The 17,261-nt window shown below is 44.3% G+C and overlaps 1 protein-coding gene across 1 annotated transcript in view; it reads left to right on the top strand.

The window, feature by feature from the left end:
- MAGT1 (magnesium transporter 1) overlaps window positions 1-17,261 on the top strand; it is a 629,140-nt gene that overhangs the window by 325,114 nt on the left and 286,765 nt on the right. Inside the window, exon 6 of the mRNA XM_069612586.1 lies at window positions 15,263-15,352. Coding sequence (XP_069468687.1) covers window positions 15,263-15,352 — 90 coding nt within the window. The remainder of the gene's footprint in view (window positions 1-15,262; window positions 15,353-17,261) is intronic.

Here is a 17,261-nt window from a genome sequence, read left to right as displayed (position 1 = left end):
TGTCCAAGGGAACTTTTTAAATGAACAAAAAAAAACTGGGGGTTCTGAAGGTCAATCTCACGCTAGAGCCACAAGTAAACGCTCCCCTCATGATATGCTTCTTCCTCCAGCGAGCGGCAAAGAGGATTTTACCGTTCCTATCGTTCACCAACAAAACAACCACCATCATCGCCCTCGTCATGTCCAGAGTAGACTACGCCAACAGCCTATACTTAGGCATGCCTGAACGACTTTGAAAAAAACTACAACGCATACAAAATGCAGCAGCCAGACTGCTGCTGAAACTACCCCGAAGAGAACACACCACACCAGTGCTGAAAACACTACATTGGCTACCAATAAAACGACAAATAAAGTTCAAAACAAGGTGCATCACGCATAGAGCAATACACAACCAAGGCGATGTGTTCCTGAGACACAAACTGCGTCTACATCAACCAAGAAGAATGCTCAGATCAAGCATTGACATCCGCCTGGAACTGAAACCCTACAATAAAAGGAAACTTGGAGGATCCTCCTCCTCTTACCAAGCGCCGAAAACCTGGAACGACCTCCCAAGTACATCCGTAACACAAGAAACCACCTACTATTCAGGAAACTACTCAAAACTTGGCTCTTAACGTCATAACTAGAAAGCCCGGCCACGGGGTGTTAGGAAAGATTTCATAATTGTATGTAATTTTCCCTTCATGTGTACACCCCCAAACATGTTGCTGCTGTTTAGACACCATAGACTGACTTTGCCAGAGAAGCACAGCCTTCAGCTGCACTCCTCTGGGCTTTCGCTCACTTTTTATCGAGAAACTGACATGCCCTTAAGACAGTCAGTACTAGGACACTTTGTTTCCCTTAGTCCTTTCCTTGTGTTTCAGCTTTTGTGCAACATGTAACAAGTGTGCAATATATCTTACCATACAGCACCCTTGGGTCTATAGTCATTTCCAAAGGCCCTAGATACTCTCACTGGACTTTTTATGAACTGTGCAGATGTGTCATGGACAGGACTGGTGGCAGCTATCTTTTCGCATTATTTTTAACCCTTTCCTGCCATGTTAACCGAGTTTGGCACAAATAAGTGGCCAAGCTCCAAAATGGGCATGCCACAAGGTTCATTGTCCTGTCCTTTGGCCATCTTGCCCCTTCACCTTCCCCAGGTCGAGTCGACCCGGGTCAGTCCTTATTTGGTCATGCACTTTCCCGCAAATCCCAATGCTTTTGCAGGCTTCTGCATGCCTTGTGTGTGTGCCTCCAGGATGTGGGCTGGACGTCTGGTTCCAATACACATCTGGGTGCCAGAGAGTCTGGAGTGCCCTGAATGACTGGGACCACCGTGGTCCGTGATTGGTCCACGTATGGAGTGTGTTTGTGAGCAGATCTCCCATTGGGTCCTCTTCGTTTTGGCACTAAGGGAACTTTGGATAAGAGGAGGCTGAAAACACCACTACCAGGTCGATCTCCTGAGTTCTCACTGAACAAAGGATAGGATCCAAGTATCCTGCAACTACGAAGCTGAGTCAAGGAACCGCTGGTGACATGCTGGAAGGGTTGGCACCCTGAGCCCGCTGTCGTCCTGTGGGACCCCTCTGCATCTGGTCGTCCTAGAAGGTCTGCGAAGACGCTTCGACCCATTAAAATAGTGGGACCAACTATTCTCTGCACCTTCATCAAACCCTGTAAGTAAGCTTTCTCGGAAGTGTCCCTGGGCCAACCAGTGGACTGACCAGCTTACCCAGTTGCTTTTCTCTGTCACCGCCGCCGTTTAGAGCAGGCCCTCGAAACTTGGTATACTGCTAGCTCTGTGTCCACGGCACCCTCACACCGAATTTCGTACACTTGCCGTTCCCAGGTCTGAAGTGAGACGAGTGCGCCAGGACCAGAGTAAACGCGGTTACCGTGTTGCCCTGCCGCGCCAACATCCTTTGCAAGTCTGCTGCATTTGTGACCCTCTTGCCCCTGAAGCCTGCTGCAGTGAAACTGGGTCAATTCATCCCCCCCGGAGCGGAGAAATCGCCACTGTCACGTTTGGGAATCATTGCTGTATCTCGGGAACTAAAAGGTGCCGAGACGTCCTTTTTGCCGCATTCGAACCTGCAAGCGAAATGGACTGACCTGCTGAAGTTTGGGTCAGCTTGCATCGGGGACCGGTGAGTACTCAATACCCCAACCGGTGGCCCCTAGTGCAAGGGCCCATTTTTACACACAAGTGGCCCCTGGAGGCCCCTCTCCTTTCGACTGCTATTGCGAAATAGCGACTGCATCCCAAACTCTCAAACTGCCTCTGCCTTCAAGTGGAGGTCCTGCTTGAATAGTGGGAACTTGTTCTGCATCACCTCATCCACCTTCCTGAGCTGCTCGAGACCCTGTTCTGCCCATTGTAACAACCGCGTGCGTTTGGATTGCATGTACTATTGAGCACAAGGCTCCTCTCTTCTTAGGGCTTAGACTGCCTCTTAGTTGGGTGTATTTTCAATGTTGAACTGGGCCTAAAGAATATCTGCACTGCCCGTTTCCTTCCCATATAGGTTGTCGACATATTTCGTGCATTTACCCCTTTAGAACCCAATGGTTTTGTATTTATATTGTATTGCTTGTGATGTGTTGGTTTACTTAGTGTTACTGTGATTCTTTTGCTATGGTCTGTTACAAAGGCCTTGTAATGAATGTCTATATTTGTGATAAACTAAACCATCCACAACAGACCTAATCACGGCAAATAGCAAGGGAACGGGAAACCCTGTACCATTAGCACCAACCCAGAGGGTGAGTAACGGAATAAGCACCCATACCACACAATGTCTACCAAGATGCAGCGGGAAGCACAATGTGCCATCACACAGTAACTACAAATAAACAATAGCCCAAGGAAGTCACCCCACGGAAACCAAAGAACCGATTTAAAGATCGTCATGGCAGGAGGAAACTAACGACTGAATACACAGGCTGACCTAGACAGATACACTAGGATGCCCCATCAACAGCACTCTGACCCTGAACCATTCAAAGCCTCAACCGACAACAAGAAAATGGATGATGCCAACCCAGTTCCACACCCGAAGAAAAGGTCCAGACACACCTATCCCTCCATGGTAGGCACTCCATACAATACTCACTACGATAAAGCTGGATACCAGTGCAGCACCACCACAGCGAGACTGCCCATAAGGAGCCAGCAACAACCGCACCCACATACTTAAGCCACACAAGTGTTTTTCCTGAACTGCTGAAGGAGCGCTTTTTGCATTTTAAATGTGTGCTCCTGTTTACAGCTGATTTGCCTACAGCAGCACTTCGAGCAGAGCTCTTGCTGCTCTATCCGCTACCTGGAGGAGGCGTAGCCCTAGTGGAACACGTGACGGATCACGTGACCTACATCCTCCACAAATTGCCAGCCCATCCACCCTTGCGGCGTTGAGCCCTGGAGGGCTGGAGCTGCGGTTTTGCTGTTCGGCTGTGACTTGTGATTGTGCTACGGCCCTGTGAGTAACACAGACCTAGGTTCTATGCTCCACTATCAGACTAATATTAAACAGTATTTAGGGTAAGTGGGGAGAGTCGGACTCTGGCCGCTCCTCTAGTTGTCGGGCGTTTATTACCCTATTGCTGGGAGCTTTTACAGATCTACGCAACTCAATGGTTTAATTATTTACGTATTGACCCTTTATTCGGAACAATTAATTAACATACTTGTTGCTATATTCATTTCCAATTTGTTATCCCTATTTCTGAAGGAGATCCATATTTAATTGTATTCTATTATAGTGTTTTAAACTGTATTTGTTGTACTATTTCATGTATTTTTGCTAACCTTTGTATTCAGTGCATTTTTAAAATTGTTTACTACTCTATGGTTCACAGATTTGATCCCTAGGAGCCCCTCTACTTTATCACCAATAGATTTTTTCGCTGTTAAACCCTACGTTTTCTGCCTTTGTACCTTCGTGTTCTCCACTGGTGTGAATGACACGTAAGGGACTTAGGAGTCAGGTAGCTATGGAGGCTTCTCTTGATTCTACTCTCCCCGTAGTGTTGGCTCTTTCTCCTTCCTCTATAGATTGTATTCCATCAGGAAAACCCATTCCTATTTCTTTGTGTAAACCACAACATACAACAGTAGACATTCTAGAGGATTCTGTTTCTAAAAAATGTATGGCTTATGCCCAAATTCATTCGCAAGATAAGACTGACTTAATTAATCTGATGGGCATTATCCCACGCACCCCAGCCAATAACAGTTGCATCTTTACCAGAAATCAAGATATTTCCATAGATGCACAGGAAGATCGTTTGGCAGCCACTATAGCTTCAAACTTGGAGGAAGGGGGCAGCCTTCTTAGGGCAAAGATGCACACAGATCACCTGAATCTTAGTACGGTGAACTCTGTGCACCCAACCCCTGTCCCACTCCAACCTAGGCTGCCTTTACCTAACCTAATTTTGGATGACTCTGCTGTGAATGTTAATTAATCTTCTGTTCTTTCTAAAGAGTCTGTGTGATAGGAACTTTGGTACTCCCGGTATTAATTTATCACCTGAGGCATTTTCCTCTGGTAAGGGGGTTAACCATACTTCCTCTATTCATGTTACTCTCTCTGCTACACCTGTTGGCATTGCCAACATATCCACAGTGAAACCCTTATTGTTTAAAACTCTACTCACAAGACCTTTGGTCAATTCCCCTAAAACAAAATCTTACACAGGTTCCCAGGGTAAACCTATCCAAGGGAAAAAAATAATCTAATTTCTTTGGAAAAAGGACAACCACTAGTGCCCTTATCAAACCTCCACACTCGGTTTTAACAGTGGCCACCTTGGATCATACTCACTTGGCGGATGTAGTAAAGAAGTTGAACACTTAAGACCCCGGAAATAATGATATTGATGATATCAGTATCATACAGTGTGCAGATAAGGCAATAGCTGAGTCATTTGGTTTCCAATTCCATTAACATAAATGTAACTCATCAAACCTATGATGCCTCGTATGTGGGCTCTCCTACGGAACTCACTAATTTTATTGATGAGTATACTGAGAAGCAAAATTGGCTCAGAGAAAGGGGTTTACTTTCAGATTCACAAAATGATCATGCTAGCTAGTCTGTTATGCACCACACCCTTAAAGAGGCAGATGACAGAATAAAATTAACTCAACCAACTTTATCTGCATTGAATATGGTTCTTAGTTCCTTTGTGAGTCTCTATGACAATATATGGTCAGAGGTTAGATCACACTCTTTTACTCTCTGAAATCTAGAACAGGCTGGAAGGTCTGGATAGATTTGAAGAATTGGTTAAAATTATTAAGGAAGAGCATCCCTTAATAATAAAACAGTCTCCAGGCTCTGTTCTCCCTACCCACCCGACTACGGAAGCGCCTTCGGTCAAGATAGCCTTAAGTGTTCAAACGGATAGTCTCCCAGGGGACCCCATTAACAGAGCCTCAGGGACTCCCCTTCAAGGTATGGACAGGGGAATTTCTAATCCACTTCCTCGGACTTCCCCTACGAAGGCTGAGCCCATAAAGGTGGGCCGTATCCCTGATGTAGATCTTGTTACTACCCCCACAAAAGTAACTACCAAACCCCTAGTAGAGAAAGCCCTAGAGGGGCTGATCCCTAAATCTTTAAGCCCAATTTCTAAGGTTTTATCTCCAGGACCTACCATTCAAGCAATAGCTGACTCACTTAAGGGAAACAATATTGTTCCGTTATTTGATCCTAAACCTGACCTTACTTTGGGAAAACCGGTTGACACTATCGACCTCACTAAGGTTTCGGTATAGTCAAGGGGTTTTGCTCATATAGCCAAAAAAAAGCATAACCAACAAATAAAGAAAACTAAAAATCAGAAGAATATGAAACAAATAAACTCTTATACTAATCAATTCTTCAAAAATCTTTTTCTGGCAAGTGCCCCTATGTGTGTAACAAATCCTACCACTTCTAAGGGCATTAAGAATCCGGTGGAATTAGTAGTACCTGTGATCACTACTTTAACTGTAGCTACTGCTTCTGCTGGACCAACCTCATTACCGCCTATACTGGCTATACCTAGTCAGCCTGATCCTTTGGTACTTAGTCCTATACCAGGGGACAATATTCCTGGGGTGGAGGTTGGCTATAGTGGGCGGGCCGAGGAAACTCCTGTTACCTGTCTTCCAAAAATAGTTTCAACTCAACCGGAGCCTTTAAACAATATCGCTGTTACCTGCCTCCCAAAAATAGTTTCAACTCAACCGGAGCTTATAAAAAATACTGCTCCATTTATATCGGATACCCAAATTGTATGTAAGAAGACGGCACCCGTTTCGGGCGCAGTTCCCCTAGCTACTCTCGGCAATGCTTCATCTACATCAGTTCCTACCCACACTGAGCCTACTATCACTCAGTTATCGGCGAATTTGGTCAACCTCAACATGGTAAAACAATTTATTTCAAGAGCTTCTTAATACTAATTCATCTACTGGGGGGGTTCTTATTCCAACTACGCGCTTGGCCGAGGATGGGGCCCCTAATACCTTTCCTGCTCCTATAGTTAGCCTTCCATTTTGCCACTCCGATGATAACCTGACCAAAGCAGAGTCCACAATGGGGGCGAGTGTTATGGGATTCAGATCAGTGGAGGGCCTCTATGTTCCTAACTCTCTTAATTTAACTAATTCCAAGCCGCCAAATGGAGGTTTAATTAATGGTCATCAAAGCACTTCTACCAGCCCCAAACTCTCTCAAAATGAGAATTCCTCTCATTTGTCTGAAAGATTTCCTTTGGGACCATATGCCTCTCAAAATAGGTCCATATTAAGGGGTGCTAGGGGCACGGATCTGGAAGCTGATTCTTTAAGTCAGTTTACTAAAAGTATAACTGACTCTTTACCGCATTCAGTGGAGGTTAAAGATTCTCTAGATATCTTGCAGCTTACTAGCCTTTGGGGTCAGGATATGTCTATCTGTCTCAATCGTGGAAATATATTAAATTTCCATCAACTTCCCTCTTTTTCACTCGTTTCCTGTTATGATATGGAGAGCATTTTTTTCCCCATTAAGGGACGTGTAGATTTGAGCAATATTGCTCTCAAATCTAGAGTGGTTTTGGAACTAATTATGGCCCAAAGGGATGGCCTATTGCAGCTTGGATTTGATGTAAACTTGCTACAAACTAATCATCCGCCTGGTAAATATGGAGGGTGTGAAGAGTATAGGGGAAACCTTACAATGGTGTACCATCCGGAAAGAGCTCCACAGTATCAGCGGAGGCAATTTACGCCCAGATTCAATGGAAATGCAAGAAGCTGGGCCCAGGTTACCTCAGGTCTGTGGAAATGATCTTTCTCCCAAGTGCCCTGTTACATCTACTCGTGCTCCGGTCCCGAATACATTTATTTTTCTTCCCTGGAATTCGAGGGGAAGCACTCATCTTTTCACCAACACTGATACAGTATGTATGATTAGGGCTTCACACTGTTTCTTCTTACAGGAAACCTGGTTGCTCCATCCACCCGTAGTTGATGGATTTGTTATCCATTTTCAAAGCGCTAAATCCAGTTCAGGAGGGGAGGGCCTCTTATTGGAACCAGAGCTTCTTTTGGCTTTAGGAGCAAGGTTATTGCAGATACGCCTTTGGGTATTTTGGCTTTGGAGGTCACTTCCCTTGATGGTCTGGTTAATATTCTTCTGTATATTGGCATAAGGGCATTGCTGTACTTGAGTCGTTTTTGGAAAGTCTTAGGATATGGTACTTACATGGAGATCTTCATATCCTAGGGGGAAGTTGATCTTGGCTGGTGATCTTAACTCTGACTGTTCCATTTAATCCGAGGCCAAATATGATGATCTGGCCTTGGTTTGGGAGGACGATAACCGACGAGGACAGAAATTTGATTGGGGTAAACTCTGGAATCTAGCTCTGGACTCGGTTGGGCTAACCTGCCTCAACGGCTTCTATGATGCTACTCTTCCACCATACCATGCCCTACTTGGCATAGAGGTCTCTCAGCGTCTACTATAGACTATGTCTATGTAGACCATTCTTTGTCTTCTCTCTCACCTGAGGTCGAGGTTTCCTTTAACCCATGGAGTGACCATGGGTCTTTGGTGGTTACTTTTCCCTCTCCCTTTCCCATGAAGTTATTGCCCATTGGGGGTCCTTGCCATCTTAAAACAGTGCGACAAGGGACAGGGATACGTTGGTCACCTGCCAATATTAATCTCCTTAACTGTAAATTGATCTCCTCGTTTAACCATACTTCTTTCTCGTGGAAATTGGCTGTATTTAACACTTTACATTTTGACAGCTTTCTCTGTGCTCTCCATAGTAGTATCTCTGGCTCTCTTATGAAGGGTTTCCCTAAAAAATCCCATTCTCATAGGTTTGATCAGGAGTTGGCCAATGAAAAGGCATATACTCAGAAACTTATCAGAGAGGTTCAAGTACTCGACATTGACTGGGATAATAAAAAAAAAACAAAATTAAAACTATCCGCCAAAAATATAAAAACTATTGCAAATCAAGAAAATCTAGTTTGCTACAAAATGATGCGGAGTCTATGCTTAGAGTACTTGTTAAGAGAGATTTTATGGCCTTTTGGGCCATTTTTTCTAGTCAAAATGATGTGATGGTGGCTGACCAGCTGAATGCCATTCCAGAGGATCAGTGGGTCGAGCATTATACTGAACTCTTTGGCACAGGGTGAGAGGGGCTAGAACCTTGTACAATGGGGCAGAATGATCCAACTGATCCTTGGGTCCCCCTCATTGATTGAGATAATACTTGGCCTTATTACCAGAGCTAAGAACTCAAGGGCTCCTGGGCCCAATGGCTTAACAAATAACACTTTCAAAGCAGAACTGGAAATTTGGGCTAAACTATTATGTTTGTTATTCCAAGATATTGTTGACTCTGGTAATGTTCCAACCAGTTGGCAGACGGCATACATTGTCCCCATCTTTAAGAGAGGCCACAGAACTTTGGTCAAAAATTATAGACCAATTTCTTATTGATGCGGACTGTAAGCTCTTTGCTTCTATGCCATCTGACTGTCTGGATTAAGGAAAATCATATTCTGCCGAAGCAACAAACAGGTTTCAGGGCTGGCCATTCTACCAATCTTAATGGTTTCATTCTAACTGCCCTCCAAAATTCAACCTGGGGAAAATATGGTGCTTCTCTGTATGTTGCCTCAATTGATCTGTCAAATGCTTTGATTTGGTAATTAGGTCAAGACTTTGGGGAAAGCTGTCAAAGTGGGGGATACCCCCAGGTTTTCAGGGGTCCATATCAGGATTGATCTTGAAGGAAGACTTTCCAGAAGGATTAGGACTCGTATCGAGGTTAGACAGGGCTGCTCATTAGCCCCATTATCCTCTATCTTGCAGATGTTGAGGAATTTCTTGGAAATGCAGGCATGGTGAATGCTAAATTGGGGGATCTTAGGCTCTCATGGTTGGTATATGCTGACGATTTTCTTCTTTTTGATCATACTAAAGTCGGCCTACAGAGGCTTATTTGCAAATTCGAAGAATATGCCACCCTTAACGGGTTAAAAATCAACCTGTGTAAAATTCGTACAATGGTCTTCTCAAGGGGGAGAGAGGGGAACAAAAAAATCTGGAAAATTGGCGGGGAAAACATAATCCGAGCACATAAAATGGTCCATTTGGGATTCCTTATTCTGGCTCAGCCATCGGCCATTGAATTAAGACGTTCCCTTAGACATAAAATGCTCGCGCTTATTTCTCAATCGATTAAGCTTGATAAAAAGTATGGTATGTTTTCTTTTAAGCCTATTGTCAATTTCTTCAAGGGTAAGGTGACCCCAAAATTAATTTATGGAATGGAACTGCATTATCTAGCCCTTCTGACCTTTTGGGATACCCTTGAGGCTATTTATTGGATGAAAATTATGAAATTACCTAATTGTGTCCCAATAGTGGCTATAAGATATGAATTGGGCTTGGTCTCTCTACGAGTCAGAATTCTTTGAAGAGTCCTAACCCTTTTTTCTGCTTTGCTCTCTCCTAACCTTGACGCCCTCTATGTTGATGTGGGTAAAACCCTCTTTGCAAAGGGATCCTTAGATATCAGATCTTTCCACAGATAGGGATACCCTGTTAACGAGCCCCTCAAGGAATCCCTTTTTAGTGCTAATTGGAGTCACACCCTTGAAAAATTGCATGTTTTCCCTTCTCTTATTCATTTACAATTTGACCACAAGAAGCGAGGCAGTTTGTCTTTTATATTGACTCAATTCCCTAATCGTAACTTTCGCTCACTTCTTCTCAAGCTCAGAATGAATCTTCTCCCTACTAGGGAAGTTCTTTATAGAAGAAAGGAGATTAGTGATTTAGATCTTTTATGTCGGTTTTGTCATACTCCTGGGGTTACTGAATCTACTCGACATCTCTTTTTAGATTGCATAGCTGTGAAAGGTCCTAAGGATCTTTATCTAGGAAGATTCAATACCCTAGGTATTTTGGGGGCGGAAGACCTTATCTGGTCTAGGTGTCTTGCCATCTCTAATATTAAAGATGGTCTTGCTGTGGCTGGATTTATCAAATTTTTAGATCTGTATGCGTCTTCCCTTTGATTAAACTGTATGATAATCTGTATGATGAAACTTTGTAATTTTACTGCTATTTCTCTAAGATTGATGTTATGTAAAGGGAAGCTGCCTTTTAACCGGCAAAATTATTTCGCATTTTAACTTGCACTGAATTCTTTTATCTAAAAGTGATTCGTAATGTTTCTAATCCTTAAAAAGGGGTAATTGGGTCTTTATGTATCTTTTTTAGTATATATGAAATGAAATTTATTTTCTCATGTTTTCTACTTTATTTGTAAAGGTTTCTTTTTGTAAACCATATACAATAAAAAAAAAAACTCAACACAACCATTTCTCTCCCAGCAATCCGCACGCTCTTTAACACAGCTAATCTGAGTCCAGATTAAGGGATGTATGACAACCTTCAGTCAGCCAGTGGGTTTGATAACTCTCCCGAGCTAGTTTTGCAAATCCGATCCAACTGAACATGCTGACTATCATATAGAAAACTAATGAGTATGGTTATAGAGTTTTTAGGCTGGAGCAGGCCTACTCCTCCTTTTGAACAATATGATATAACCGACATCTTGGACCAGGGTCCCCAAAAAGATCCAATTTTACCTTTCCAAACTGCATTACAGAAAAGGGTCTCTGCAAATTGGAAGACACCAGAAACGGCGGCTGCAGTGAATAAAAATGTTGCCAACAAAATACAGACGATCGAGCAACGACCCAGAGTATCTAACTAAACATCCAACACCAGACCGTTTGGTGGTTCAGGCTGCTAGATCTACCAAGCAGTCAGCATACCCATCGATCCCTCCTGATAGGGTTAAGAGAGTGAATTCCTGGGCGAAAAAGGTTTTTACGGCTGGCAGTATGGCATAAAAACCAACTAATGGGATGTGTACTTTGTCAAGGTTTAGGTTTACCCTGTGGGACTTATGGCGGCTGACCACATCCCGGAAGGGGAGGAAAGAGATGGCTTCCTGGCAATCAAGGATGGTAAGGAGGCAATGGGTGAATGTCTTCAGTCAGGTCTGGATACTGCAGACAGCATCAGTCGATCCATGGCAGCTAGCACAGTGTTACGCAGATTTGTGTGGTTAAGGAAGTCCGGGTTTGCACCAGATGTGCAAGCTAGGCTACTCAACATGCCCTTTGACGGATTGAGGCTGTTTGGCAGCAAGGTGGATGAGCGTTAGGAAAAGCTGCAGACCTCTAAAGTGGCGACTAAATCACTTAGTGCCGCCATTAGACAGCCTCAATACCCCTACTGTGGCTCATCTTCCTGGAGGGGTAAGTCCTTTAGAGTCTACTCCTCAATTGGAAGAGGACAAGCCGGTCAAAGAGGTCCGAGAAGATTCCCTCATGGTGGTCGAGGGAGAGGTGCTAAGCCAACCCAAGAAGTGTCCGCTTTACCCTCAGCCGCTGCTTCAGCTGCCTTAAAACCACTGAGGCTATGACTCACAAGACCCCGGTGGGAGGCAGACTTACTCAGTATCTGAATGAAGGGGGAGGCATTACTTCAGATGCTTGGGCATTGGAAACTGTAGCCCACGGTTACTGCCTTCCTTTCCAAAGAAGGCTCCGGATCATACACCAGGGAACAACTCTTTCAAAATTCTGGATCCGCTCCTTGTGCAGGAAATGTTGACCCGGCTAGAGAAAGGTGCAATAGAACATGTACCTGTAACGGAAAGGAACAAGAGTTGGTATTACCCATACTTTCTGATTCCCTAAAAAGACTGACGATTGAGACCCATCTTAGACTTAAGAAACTTGATCAAGTTACTCCGGAAGGACAAGTTCAAGATGGGTACCCTTTCCCAAATCCTTCAGGCTCTCCAACTGCAAGGCAGGATGGTGTTTTTGAACCTTTCATGTGCCTATCCATCTCAAGCACAGAAAAGTACCTGAGGTTGGCAGTTCTCATTATCAGTTTTGCATTCTGCCATTCGGGCTGACCTCCGTCCAAGTGTTTTCACCAAGTTGATTGCAGTGGTGGCAGCGAGTCCCAGCAGAGGGGGATTCACATCTACCCCTACCTGGACGATTGGCTGATCAGGGCTTGTTCGCCCGAGCAAGCCCTGGAACCTGTCAGCGTAACCTGCCACTCGCTCCACAGACTGAGCATCTCCCTCAGTTACTAGAAGTCCCACATGATAACATCTCAAAGACTCCAATTCATTGGAGTAGGCCTGGATGCTTCCTCTGGAAAAGCCTTGCCACCCGAGGTGAGAGCTCAACACATTCTGCAGATGGTTACCAAATTCCAGAGTGCCCAGCATCTTCTGTCCTTCGATTTTTTGAGGTTGCTGCAGGCAGAATGTCGGACCACCTGAAAGTTCTGAGCAGAGTCTCTCAGGACCTTCTGTGGTGGGCTTGCAAGGACAACGTTCTCAAGGGAGAATCTTTTTGGCAGCCATGGCAGGAGATAACAGTAGTGAAGGACTCCTCACTCACGGAGTGGGGAGTCCACACCAACAATCTGACAATCGGTGGTCGTTGGTCTCCATCAGAGTCCAAACTATATATCAACCTTTTGGAGCTGAGGGCAATCAGACTAGCACTGAAGGCCTTTCTGCCCTCTGTACAGTTTAAGAATGTCCCGATAATGACTGACAATACAGTGGCCATGTACTTCCTCAACAAGAAAGGTGGTGTAGGCTCACTACTACTGTGCACCTCTGGTTCTGGGCAATTCAAGAAGGAATCTCCCTGTCGGCAGTACACCTAGCCGGAGAGGAGAACACAGCGGCGGATGCTCTGAGCATGAGAAATAGCTCAGGAAGTCCTTCAAGAGATCTTCACACTTTGGGGAGCCCCTTGATGGGATCTGTTTGCGACCAGTGTCAACCAGAAGTGCAAACTGTTTTGCTCAAGGGAATTTCATCCAAGAGGTGCTCTAGGGGATGCGTTTGTCGTGCACTGTGAGTTTCCACTCCTGTACCATTTTCCTCCAGTCCCTGTCATTCCTCACATGATCAGGAGGTTGAGAAAGCTCGGGAAATCATGATCCTAATTGTTCCGGGTTGGGCCAGGAGCAGGTGGTACCAGGACCTTGTGGACATGTCCATCTTCCCTTCAATGTGTCTTCCTCAAGGAGAGGATCTTCTCTCGCAAGAGGAAGGTAGAGTTCTCCAACTAGAGGTCAAGACACTCGCCCTTCACGCATGGTTCCTGAAAGGCTGAGATATAAAGATTGGGACCTTCCGGATGACTTGCTTTCAGCCAGAAGGCCAGTAACAAGCTGGTGCAGGTATAAGAATGGGGATCCCTTTCTATGTGACACACCTATGGTGCTTTGCTTTTTGTTATATTTGGCAAATCTGGGGCTTCAGATTGGAACAATTAAGGATTACCTGGCGGCGCTGTCTATTTTCAAGCGCTCTTCAGAGGTGAATTCATATTTTATCCCTCCTGTTCAATTTCTAAAAAGCCTTACTAATGTATTTCCACCAGTTCCTTTCAATGTACCTTTATGGGATCTCAATCTGGTAAAATTTTTAACAGTCATTCCTTTTGAACCTCAACACTCCTACCCATTAAGATTGTTTACATTAAAAACTGTTTTGCTTATTGCAATAACGTCAGCCTGCAGGGTAAGCGAGTTGCAGACCCTGTCCTGTAAGCCTCCTCGTACAGTTTTCCATAAAGAGAGTTCATCTCAAGGTAAAACCTTCTTTCTTACCGAAGGTAGTCTCTGATTTCCACTTGTCACAAAGAATTACTTTACCAACTTTATATCCACCTCCCCATCCGAGGAAGGGGAAGGAAGAGGAAAGATTACATAGACTAGACACGAAAAAGGGCTCTGTTTTTACATATCCAGAATGGCTCAATTTCACCAAAATGACCAATTATTTATTAGCTATACTGGCCCCGAATTGGGTCTAGCTGTTAATAAGCAAACCATATCCAGATGGATTGTCCTGGCTATTGGTGAATGTTACAGATTAGCGGGCAAGGACCCGCTGGAAGGCTTTAGAGCACATTCCACAAGCGGCATGGCAACCTCTGCTGCTCTTCAATCATAGGCATTTGTTCAGCGGCACGGTCGTCTATTCATACCTTTTGTGAGACATTACTGTCTGGACTCATCTTCCAACCGGGGAGGACAATTTGCAAAAGTAGTTCTTCATTCGGTCCCACCACCAAATTATTACTGCTTTGGGAATCTATCATAAGATGAGGAATACGTGGAAGGACACGATCCATTCAAAGAACAAGTTACTTACCCCTGGTAACATTATTTCAATTGGATGTTCCGCCCCACGTATTCCTCATCATCCCATCCAGCCTAACCCGCCGTACAATTTACGCGTTCTGTGAGCTACTGTCGAAGGTAAGCCTGGTAATTCCTCTTCAGGAGGTGGGAAAAAACAGAACTGAAGCCAACGGGCGCTGCGTGCATTACTTATACTGATGATGACGTAGTCGAACAGAGGCCCTCGAGGGACATCGACTCAACGACCGTACCCAGCACCCCCCTGTCAAAAAATAATTCAGAAGCAGCTGAAGCTGTAAAGATAATTATCATAAGATGAGGAATACGTGGGAGGAACATCCAATCGAAAGAACGTTACCAGCGGTAAGTAACCTGTTAGTCTGCTATGAGTGATACAGTTAAAACCTGAAAATCTGTACAAACTATGATGTAGTGCCATTATTACAGGTATCAATGGTGCAGTGATGGTTATTTTGTTGACATTTTTGTCTTTCTAGTGCTTTGTGCTTGCAATGACATCGGGACAAATGTGGAATCATATAAGAGGACCGCCATATGCTCACAAGAACCCTAGTAATGGACAAGTGGTAAGAATAGACCTTGGTTGATAAAGCACTTTCAGAAGATGGCAAAACCACTTTTAATTCAACTGTAACCTACTCCAGTTACAGTATGTAATTCTATTATAAAGGTACAAGTTGGTTTGTAACAAATCCAGTTTTTCTATAATATTAGATTGAGAAAATATATATTGCCAATTGATGTCTGTATTGATTAATATAAATTTCAAGCAGGAGCCCCATTGCTCTTGCAATGTCTTCTACAGGTAATTAGTGCATTGTAAGTTGCCAATTCTGATTCAGTCATCAGAAGTATGTTATTTTCAAAAACCTCTTCAGAAGTAGGAATGTTCTTTCCCTTTACCACATTGCTCAAATATTTTATTTTTCCAGGATGATTGTCCCAGAATATTAAACTAGACAATCCCAAAACACTTTTAAATAAACTTGAAAAAAATACATTCAATACAAAAGGACACTGTCTTTTAATGTTTGGAATGGTTTAACTGACTGCTCCCCTGGTGTGATTGATCCTGGAACTACCTTGTCTATGCACGATCTCTGAACACTGCCATACGTTTCTGTTAGAAACAATTTTCTTTTTGCTGATTTCCTACCATAGATTTCTATGTGATCGCCTTTCTTTTTGCTTTGTTTGGACTGCTGACTTGATGTTTTGGAGGTAACTTCCCTTGCTTTGTGATCATTTTTGTGAGTAAACTGATCAGTCCATATAACGCTGTCAGTCTGGGGAGACTGACTCCCTTAGTGGATTCCTTGTATTTTTTAGAGCTGCACATATCACCTTATTTATTTGACATTTGTAGAGCGTGCATAACACAACGGTACTAGGGACTTCACCTAAAAGTGAAGTGTGGTTAGGATACTTTGTATCCTTAAGATTTTCCTTTGGAACTTTGTGGTTAGAAATGCAGTGTGACTAGGATGGGCTGGTGGTAGCATATCTTTTTCTGTTCTGTTTTTGACTTTTCACACTGGCACTTTTGTAATTACCGCAAATGGCTACTAAGAGTAGCTGTTGCTCTAAAATGGTTGTGCCACAAGATTTCCGCTGGTCCTTTGGCCGTGTTGTCCTTTGCCCTTCTTCCTGAATGGGACAGAATTGCCATTTCTGGCAAGCCTTTTCACTGAGAATTGTGTGGTCAGTGGCTAGCTATCTATGGTTCGATAACCACTGCCAGTTTGAATGGTACGGATCCTTGCCATTGCAGGATTTTGGCGAGCTTCCAGTCCAGATCTGAAATAAAAGAATTTCAGCAGCCATTCGCCAAATCGTGGTTGGAGTCAAGGCCCCTATGAAGAAATACAGCTTGATGACGACCCGGGGACATATGTTGCTGATAACTAACATCAACTACAGCGCAGTCTAGGTGACGCACTACTCCTATGTCCTGATATCAAGAAGGTGCTTCACCCCAGGACTGGCGGAAACGACCAGTTTCAGCCCATGCTCAAGTATCCGTGCCTGCAAAGCTTTCTGCAGTGTCCCTGGACCACCTGGTGACTGACCAGCTCCCTCGTGGGCTACCTCCCCAGAAGTGTGCCGTTCCACGGTTGCACCTGGAACTTTGGTGATCACCAGCTTGTGGTATGTCACCTTCCCAGCAAATTTAAGGTTCCCAGCCTCAGGGGACCCTTTCCTGTAGAAGCTTCTTCAATCGTGACTGGAAGGGCACCTGCCGTCTGTGTATGCTACCATCGCTGGAACTCTCCTTCCCCATCCTGCGAAGTGTCCTGAAGAGGCCTGCATCAGGGAATCTTGCATTTCTTCATCACCACGGGTTACAACTTGCATCTGGACTTGACAGGAAGAATCCTTGCACCCACAGCTCCTAGACACCCCTCACCAGTACCAACAATGGGAAATCCAAGCTCCAGCGATAGGGGATAAGTAAACACAAAGCATGTCACCCCC

Source organism: Ambystoma mexicanum, chromosome 5p (assembly GCF_040938575.1).
Source record: "Ambystoma mexicanum isolate Mex_15411 chromosome 5p, UKY_AmexF1_1, whole genome shotgun sequence".
Classification (NCBI taxonomy): domain Eukaryota; kingdom Metazoa; phylum Chordata; class Amphibia; order Caudata; family Ambystomatidae; genus Ambystoma; species Ambystoma mexicanum.
Note: the sequence above shows the minus strand (reverse complement) of the source record. Positions and strands in the feature narration are given on the sequence as shown.